General features: G+C 33.4%; 1 protein-coding gene across 1 annotated transcript; it reads left to right on the top strand.

Moving 5' to 3' along the window:
* Window positions 1-3,570: 3,570 nt before the first annotated feature.
* LOC101898300 (uncharacterized) lies at window positions 3,571-9,939 on the top strand. Its single transcript, XM_005178734.4, has 8 exons — window positions 3,571-3,768; window positions 3,856-4,300; window positions 4,652-4,926; window positions 4,992-5,603; window positions 5,676-6,507; window positions 6,566-7,276; window positions 7,337-9,154; window positions 9,216-9,939. Exons 1-8 carry the CDS (start codon window positions 3,682-3,684, stop codon window positions 9,695-9,697), a joined length of 5,262 nt encoding a protein of 1,753 aa, XP_005178791.1. The 5' UTR covers window positions 3,571-3,681; the 3' UTR covers window positions 9,698-9,939.
* The last annotated feature ends 457 nt before the right edge of the window (window positions 9,940-10,396 follow it).

The raw sequence follows: 10,396 nt of genomic DNA, 5'->3' as shown, positions 1-10,396 counted from the left end.
GGAAGATACGTACATTGCAGCTCGCGCATTAATATCTTTATCCATGAAATTGGCAGATTTAACAGTTTGGATCATATGTTTCACAGAAAAACCAGGCATTTCATTCATTTTTCGCGCTATTTAACTCATTTTAAAAATGAGGAAAAATATAAAAAAAGAAAGAAACGTGTATATAATTTTGAATGAGACATGAAGCGGGCATAGCCTCAGGGCTGTATTTTTGTAGTTAGGCGAAGCTGTTCTACCTTCTTATTGTACCAAGGCTAGATCTACTCAGCTCGGCGAGATAGGACGATCTATATGTTGAATGAAAAATTATTTAAATTTTTAAAAATTGTTGAAAAACCCTTATTATAATAACCTCCGAATGATACGACGTCATTCATATTTAAAAACATATTTAAACATATTTAATCTATTTAGTTTTAAAGAAACATTTAAAAAATGTTGACATTATCAATGTTCCGAAGCGTATGTATTCTTCTCACATTTGTTCAGAGTTGTGTTTTTTATATTTATTCAATCTGCCCTACCTTGTAATAATTACACTATGCATGGCTCAATAAGAAAAGTTGTTCAACTTCATAACATCAGGTTGTTCAACTTCATATTTTTGACGTTAATTGGGTATTAATTTTACAAGTTTTGGGATAAAACTATGATGCACTCATGGTAGAATCAAGGAGGTAAAGTCATGAAATCATATGTTTACAATTTTTTCAAAAATCATTTATATGACAATATCTCATTGCATGTAGAAGAATATAGGTAGACGCGTCGACGCAGCTGCTGGGACAATGAACTGTCAAACCAATTTTGGAATTCAAAATGTTGAATGATAAATTATTTAAATTTGTAAAAATTGTTGAAAAACGCAAATTATAATGGCCTCCGAATGACGTAGTATAAGAAAACATATAAAAATCTACTTATATTTGAATAAACATTTAAATTTTGTTGACATATCAATGCTCCCAAGCGTTGATGCATCTACCTGTATTCTTCTGCCATGTCTCAAGTTGTGTTCCAGTACTTTTTTAGTAGTAAAACCAGCAGAAGAGAGAACAGTTCGAAAAGTCATTCTCATTTAGGTTTGCTCAAAAAATAAAGGAACGGAAAATTAGCAGAAATGCGATAAAATGTCAAAATTCAATATTCCAAAAGTAAACAGCCTAAATCGGACTGGTGAAACCTTACTGAAAAGAGCGCCAACATTTAAAAAATGAGTATTGAAGACGATAAGTTAAAATTAATAATTTATAATAATAATTAATAATCTGATTCCTCATTCAGCCAGTCCTCTTCACTGCTGGAATCATCCAAAAGTGAATACATCAGTTGCTCCATATTTTCTCTTTTTGTTTTTTGCACGACAAATGTTAGTTTTTCCTTTAGTTGAAGTTGATCATTTTCTTTATTGAAATGTATCAATACATTTTTCAACCTTGTTAGCCCTGCCAATTCAATGTCAAATTTACAATATGCACATTTCTGCTCGGCCAAATTCATGTAGCTAAAACGAGCAAAAATGTGCACCACTCAGCGCCATTTTTTTCTCGAGAGAGCAGCAAGTTTTGCTAGTTTTTGGAGTACGGGAACGCGTTGTAGCAGAATTAGTGCTAATTAGTACTAATTTGCAGGTTCTGGAACACAACTTCATTGTCAAATTTTGTGTTTATAAATCCATTGCACATACATAAATCAGAGATGGGAACCTGTTTTTATGCAGTGAATTGTGACAAGGTAAATTACAGAAAATGCAATTGGATGTACAATTGGATCAAGATTACCATATGTTCCACCTGAAGATAAACGCTGTTTATTGTTCATTTGTCACATCTACCTTATGGCAGTCTATGAAGCAGACGATAATAAGGGATATGTGATTGATAATATGGTTAGCTCTATTGTAATTATTCATAATTTTTCAACAATTTTAAACATATTACTTTCTAATTACAGAATAACAACATACGTTTCTATTGTGACAAGGTAAATTACAGAAAATGCAGATACGGGAATGCTTTTTTAAAATCATTTTATTTGAAATGACTTTACCTTTCTCAGTTTACCCTTTAAAAACATATACACAATTTGCATATGTCTGTGTACTGTTTTTAATAAAAAATAATTTGATATTTGGTCTGTTTTTTTTTACTACGATCACGGATTTTCTCTTTATGATATCGAAAATAACTGCAAAACTAGTAGATTCTTACAAGTTTTGGAACAGAACAATTATTTCAAATTTTGAAGCAAGATAAATGTATATTTGCTACGTTAATGGGCAACAAAATGCATAATTTTGGAATGAAACAATATTTTCTTTCTATCTTGGATTCAATTTTGTGGAGAAAACACAATTTTCTATTCATGTTTTGTGGGTTTCCCCCATTTTGTGTTTTTTTTTTTTAATGTAAAATAAACAAAACCAATTATTACATGTTTAAAAGTCTATTTGACACTTTAAGACTCTGAGACAGAGTTGAATTTTTCTAATTTTATTGAAGTTGAAAATCCTTTCTTATTGAGCCGTTTATTGTCCTGTAAGGAATATAATATTGTGTTTGAACCCATATTTTCTATTCATGTTTATTCGCAAAATTCAAAAAATTTGTGAAGATATTGTCAAATAATTCAAACAAATTGTTGCATCCCTTAAAAGTTTATCTAAAAGAATAAGTTTCCAGAACAGAGGTGCATTTTCCTTAGTGCCTTTGATATTTTTTAAATTTAATATAAAATTTAATAATAATAAAAAAATTACCTTTTTCTGAAGAAATAATTTCTTTAAGTCTTACGGCATAAGATGGGGTAAAGAAGCATTGATCAGAATCTGCAAGTATCTATTAGTTTTTATAAATTGTCATTTATTCAAAAAATCATATAAACAAAATATTCTGTTGTTGTTTTTTTTTTCAATTTCTTGACTTTCTCAAGCGTATCTTACCTTTGATGCACTGTATTTTATAAAATTTTACAATCAGTAGATACTTCATTTGTCGTAGCTGATTTACCGGACTAGTGAAAGAACTCATTTTGATTAGAATCACGGTATGAACGATAAACAGTAAATAAACGTAAAGTTTGACATTTTCTCTGATCTGGTACAACACCTTATTATTCCGTCACGTTACAAATCAAGTGGATTTGATTAACATGTAAACAAGATTTATAATCATGGTAGAAGAATACAGGTATATGCATCAACGCTTGGAAACGTTGATATGTCAAAATTTGTGAAATGTTTTTTCAAAAATAAGTAGATTTTTTATGTTTTCGTATACGATGTCAATCGGAGATTGTTATGATATTCGTTGTTCAACAATTTTTCCGAATTTGAATAACTTTTCATTCAAAATTTTCAATTTCAAATTTAGTTTTACAGTTCATTGTCCCAGCAGCTGTGACGATGCGACTACCTGCATTCTTCTACCATGTTTATAATAAAATACATATTACACGTTTATGTTGAACCAACATACCCTTCCTTGTGAATACCCCTTGTTGTATTTGAGGCTTATGAACATATTGACAACACTGTTTGTCAAAAACAGCTGAACATCTGTTTATATTTAGTCGGCGTCCTTCCACGGCAAAGCAGAGAAAATTATTAACAAATTGCTATTTTCTATAAAATAATGAGATTTTCCCATAAAATAAACGAAATAATCAAATAAAATGGATGTCATATTGCCGTTCAAAGTCAAGAACGAGAAAGATTTCTTCGAGTGGGCCTTTAAAATGGGCATTGATGAAATGTCGGCGGTAAGGGTGCATACGAAAATTTGCACATACAAATATTTTATTTATGGAGCGGAACAAAATACTAAAAAACAATTTAATTTATTTCAGCACAAATTCCTCTTTATAATACACAAAAGTGATGTTGATATATTCCCCAAAATGGGAGAGGAGCGTATCAATATTTTGCTATACTATTGGGAAATGTGTGAAGATTACAAGCTGAAAATGAAGGATGATGAATATGAGTTGCCGGAAGAGTTGGAGTCTATTGTAAAGATACTGGTTGCCTGGAGTTTGGATATTTGGTTTAGTAAAGAGTGGGATCGCTGCAAGCTATTGTATAAGCATGCTCTGATACATTGCCTGAATCGGGCGCGCACGTTATTTGCCCGTATGCCGGATATGTTGCAAATTAATTGGGATTTTTTGCTCTTGTTCAACACAACACCCTGGCAGGTTACTTATTTGAAAGCGCTGAACGTAAAAAAAGAGAAAACACTGGAGGATGGTGCTTTGACTATTGAAAAGGAGGAACAAATGGCAACAGATGAAGGTATGTATACTTGTTGTTAAAGTGTGTGCTAAATTTTTTAATTGTTTAGGGTATTACAATACACTATACCTTGGGTTATCATAGTTATAAGGTAAATGCCTCTGAGATAAATTTCGATTTCTGAAAAAAAAAACTAATTTTGATTTATTAAATATTTTTCGAAGTCATGCTAATCTTACAAGTTTGCATCCCATCTACCTTTGGAATTAGTAAACCTAAAGGCCTACTACTTGTAGCAGAAGTAATATCAATATTAGAATGTCTGAATTTGTATAACATTTTTGAAATCTTGCAGGAGATTTTTGGGGCTCATTGAATTTTTTCAAAACCTATTTTTCGTTTTTTTTTCAGATATGGCATATCTTAAAATGGAACAATTGCCATTAATTGTATTGCGACTAGTTAAACTTTTTGATCAGAGCTCCATTGATATGGTTAAAACGCTATGCATGAAAGTTATTGCCGCTTGGAATAAAGTCTATTACAACGAAATGAGTCAAACAATTGGATCAAGATTACCATATGTTCCACCTGAAGATAAACGCTGTTTATTGTTCATTTGTCACATCTACCTTATGGCAGTCTATGAAGCAGACGATAATAAGGGATATGTGATTGATAATATGGTTAGCTCTATTGTAATTATTCATAATTTTTCAACAATTTTAAACATATTACTTTCTAATTACAGATTAACAACATACGTTTCTATAGTCAGGGATTACAAAATTCATATGCCGTGGAAAATATGAAATACACACCGGCACGCTTTATAGCCTTAACATGTACGCACTTGCGTGTACAAAAGAAAGAGTTTTTCGATTTCTTCATATGGAATCCATTGGAAATTTCACCGGTTAATCTATTCGGTGTCATAGCCCAGACATATAAAAGCTATCTGTTGGGAAATATTTTAATGGAACTAAATAATATGAACAATGAAGATTTCGCTTTAAACGTGGCTCTATACAAAAGGCTTATGAATGCCTACATTAATGAACGTGAAAGAAGTGAACAGTTTATTTTGGATGAACTGCAGAAACAGGAGGCCCAACATTATGCACACAATATAATTCAAACTGTTACAAATATGACAGATTTTAAAAGTAAAATATGTAAGGGAAATCGTATGAGTAACATTGGAAACTATGAAAATACAGATGAACGCATTGATGGCAGTATTGAAGTTCAAAAGGCTTTGAAGGAAGAAGAACAGGATGATTTGCGTGCAGATCCAATTTTTCAAAATATTCCCAACAATGAGGAAATATTGTATTATGTCTATGAGGCTTTGTCAAAGAAGGTAATTATCCGCTTTGTCAAGATTCATGTTAAGATGATTTTAAAATTATAATTTTTATTTTTCGTTTTACAGACCTTCCATGGTTGGCATTTTGCCAAAATTGTTTTGCTTTTCAAAATCATAAGTCATGAACTGAATATGATTGAAACCTGGCGCTATCATCCAGGATTGACAACCAATTTTATGTTAAATCTGGAAACAAAATTGTCGCAACATTACACAGATATGGCGAAAATATTTCTAGATCATCCATTTATTGAACAAGAATTTTGGTTAACAGCCTTCTATTTGAACCCGACCAATTATAACTATGAAGCCATTAAACGACTTGGCATACGCAACAATAGAAAACGTACCGATGAACAAGGTAGATGGGTAACGGGTAAAGATAAAATCGAGGCCAAGTATGGACTTTTGAGTTCAACAATTGATGTTAAGGCCATTAGCAGTCTGTCCAATCATGATGAAGAGAAACGGGATTATGAACCGTTGTTTCAGGCTTTGACTTTGCTACGTTTACCATCATCGATGATAAAGGATCTATTGACGGTGATATTTTTGGCACGCAACAAAAGTTTTTCCTGGGCCGTTGAATGGAATGAGCTACGGCGACGCTGTAAAGCTCTAATGTCAAATGCTGAGGAGAAGAAACGTTTCGTCGAGCTGAATATGGCCGAAGCTAATGATCGTTTGAAATATTTACACATTGATTATGAGAAATATAAAAATAGGCCACAGTTGGACTATGGTTCCATTGAGCAGGGTTATGAAAATCTTATCAATGCAGCTGATATGGATGATGACACTGAGGAGAGTGAAGAAGAAGATGACTTTGAAGACGATGAAGATGTCTATGAAAATAAACGTGGTAGAGGGAATAAAAAATCAACAGAAGTTATAGAAGGTAAGGAAATTGATCCATTTAAAAATATGAAATTATTTATATTTTGCTTTTTTTTCAGATGACAATTCCCAGGAAGATGATCCATACTTAACGGGTAAAAGACGTACACGAGCCACTGCAGCTGCTGCATTGGCCAGTTTTCTTTACAACTCTGAATTGGGTCGAGGGAAACGTAGAAAAAAAGCCGAGGAGGAAGCGAAAAAATTGGAAGAAGAATCCAAGTTACAGGAAAATGAGGAAAAATCGAATGAATCCAAATCTGTAGGCGAATCTGAATCTACAAATATTTCCTCAACGGCAGCTGTTTTAGAGGACGACAATTCCAAAACATCAGACATGATAAAAAGGAATATCAAAGAATGTCTCAAAGAACGGCCGGTATTAATAAATCCCACATATGGATTTCAACCGCTTATTGATTTGTGGAATATGGAAAAGGCCGATTTGGATACAGTAGATAGTGAATGCGTTTCCCTAGTGGAGAGTTCAAAAGTTCTAAATCGTTTTTCTAAACTGAAAAATATAACAAGAGAATTAAACCCATCAGAAATGTGTGTGGAAGATGATGTACGGGAAATGCAAATGTTTACAGACTATAGAGACATAACTGAGGAAATATGTCAAACATCTAAACCTGCCACTGCAACATTTAAAGCCATATGCCTGAGGGCTAAACCAATAGAAGAACAAGAGAAAGATGAGAAGAAATTTGTAATGGATATTAAGATTGAGGATAATCCTGTAAAACTGGAACCCAACGAGGGAAAGGGTAAGATCAACATTCTTATATTAAATTCATGTTTATGAAGTTTTATTATTTTTACTGCAGTTACCAAAGGAGAGAAAGAAAAACCAGCATTGCAACAGTCTCCGAAAGCTGCCACAGGTCCGAAAGGAGTGGAAGAATTAACAGAATCGAAAAAGTCTCAAAATGTCGTCACTGGATCACATCAGTCTGAAGAAGCAATAGATAAAGCAATAAGTAGCACAACGAATAAAGAAAAATATATAAAGGAAAAGGAACGTGTGCAAATAGACACTGAAATAGCGAGGCAAAATGAAATTTTAAATCAAGATTTAACAGAAAAGACTACCCGCCCTCAGGAAGATCTTTCTTCATTATTATCTAAAGCTCAAACTGATGAACGGCGGTATGTAATTGATAACAAGTCTGCAGAAAAGGAAAACAATATGGACAGTGAAAAAATTTCTGATAACGATACCAATGAAGAATGTATGGACAAAAGTGATAATCAACCAATTGAAGGTTCAGATGAAAGCAATCCCAAACCAGTTGAAGTTAATGATGAAAATTTATGTGAAATGCTTGATCAAGTTAAAACTCAGGATCCTAATAGTTCTCAAACGATTGTGTCACATACTTCTTCTTCTTCCCCCTCAGCTGAGAATTCAACAACACAACAAGGGAAACATACTGCCACGGAAAATGTACAAGATCCGAGTGAACATATTCTAACATCTCCTAAAATAGATGAAGAGAAGATCATCATTAATGAAATCTTATCATCTAACACCTCTCTGGGAACAAATATTGTTGAGTTATTGGATACCAATCATGAACATATTTCAAATACTTCTAAAAAGAACTCTGAAAATGTTTTGAAATCGAAGGAGCCGGAATGTGAGAATGATCAAAATATGGAACATAATGAGGAACCAAAAACAAAACCAAAAAATGATTGTTCATTGGAAACTATGGGAAAGTCGATAGAAAGTGAAACTGAAGTAAGAGGAAACCAAGAAACAATAGAGGACATGGAACACATTCAACCCGTCTCAGGCAATGATGAGAGTAATGAAGAATGTATTGCGAAACAAGAAGAACATGATGAAACGAGATTTATTGATGAAAGTAACACATCATTGGAGAGTGAAAGCAAACCAGACGTCAATTCAAAATCCAATAAGTTGGCTCAAATGACAGATAATGACTACATTTCAGAATTTAAAGGATCATGTGAAACGCAGAACGATGATACAGCAGATGAAAAGAAACGTACATCTAACGAGTCCTTAGAAGTGTTCAACATCAGTTCTTCAGATAGCAAAGATCTAGAAAATAATGAAATAGCAACTCCCATTATACTCGAAGAAAACCTGCCCACTAAATCTCCAAAAACGTGTACAAAGGAAGCTGATGGCGAAACGAAAATCACGTCTCAGAATGAGAGCGATATTGTTAAATGTTCAGATTTTAAACTAAACAATGACACGGAGAAAAGCTCAAACGTAAAACAAAGTAAAAATGAGCGAGGTGCAAAAGATGGAGCATGTCCCGACTCAGATATTATTAAAGACAGCATTTGTGACACTACAACAAAAACAGCTGTTCACGATTCATTTATGGTTATCAATGATATGCCGGAATTAGATGATAACTTTAGCAATTCAGGTTATCTACATGATCCTGATATGCCACTTTTGGACTCACAAATTTCGGATGGTGAGTGTGACAAATATGAGAGGCCAGAGTGTTCTACAAGGCCTTGTAAAGTACTGATACGAAAACTGAAACCATCTGATGTCGCCAATTTGCGACAGCCAAAAGTCAAGGTGAAACGCATAAGAGATCCTGAAATGTTCCTCAAAGAGTTTAATGCAAAACGGAGACGTTTTCATGCAAAAAGTAAGTAATTCAGTAAAATTCATCTATTTACTTTAATAAAATGTTTGCCATTTTCTTTTAGTCTTTATTGAGTTGGAAGATAGCTCAGACAGTGTTATGTCAAATTCAAGTTCATCCGATGCATATCGTCCACCCAAAGGATGCAAGACCAAACCATTGCCTAGACGGCACATTTTGCGAAAGACTCGTACATCAGAGTCGGAATGTGATTCTATTCCATCTCAATTTGATGGGAAAAGACGACGCCTAAGCACATTGAATACCTGCTCGCAACAATCAAATAATTCAAGTCGTTCCTCATCGCGTCAGCCATCTGTTGGTGGTGATTTGGTTGTAACGCCGCGCAGTGCCAGCGGTTTGAAATTACGTATATCACATGCATTGCGACAATCTCCGGTATTGCACACGAAATCCAATACAACATCTGCCGATGAAATTATACAATTGTCCTCCAGCGATTCGAATACAATGGATTCCATGGCAGAGGTAATTGAAATTCCCGAAGTTGGCGATCCACTGTTCGAGGAGGAAATTATCATATAGCATGGTTGGAAACATCATCGTTGTTAATACACAAACCCCCCACCCTTTAGACTAAAAATTCGCATAGTTTTTAACCTAGACCTATCATAAAACTCATTTTGTCCCACATGCTGACTGGTCAGCTTTACTGAAGTTACAGTATTTTCCTCATGTCATAAAATGTCATTTGTATGCCATCCTTTCGATCGAGGCCCCTTTTTGTTTTCATTTTAGAAATTCGCTGGTACTGCACTTGTCGTCTTTTTTAGATATTTATTAAACATTGTAAATATTGCCATAAATCAATCATCGTATTTTGTTTGACACAACTAAGAATAATAACAAATGTCAATCTCTATTTGAATTAAATTTTAGTTAGATTAAGGAATATAAGACAAATTAATTTACACAAATTAATAAATTTGAAAAAACAAAAAACAATTTAATAGTAAATTGTAGAGTTTCTCTTTTTCCAGAGGTTTGCACTAAACTAAGAATCAAAAATCCAAAACAAAAGAATCATGAGTGGAGAAATGTTTTGATTGTGAATGAAGTGTTTTATTTTAAATACCTTCAAAGGTTTATAAACCTGATGATGGGATCTAGGTCTGAGAAAAAAGTTAAAGTCTCCCACCTGCCAAATAGCCTATGTCTCTTGTTAGATAACAACTGCATGGTATATGGTGTAGGGTATAATTACAGTATGAATGTTGTCCTCGG

This window comes from Musca domestica, unplaced genomic scaffold (genome assembly GCF_030504385.1).
Source record: "Musca domestica strain aabys unplaced genomic scaffold, Musca_domestica.polishedcontigs.V.1.1 36, whole genome shotgun sequence".
NCBI lineage: Eukaryota > Metazoa > Arthropoda > Insecta > Diptera > Muscidae > Musca > Musca domestica.
Note: the sequence above shows the minus strand (reverse complement) of the source record. Positions and strands in the feature narration are given on the sequence as shown.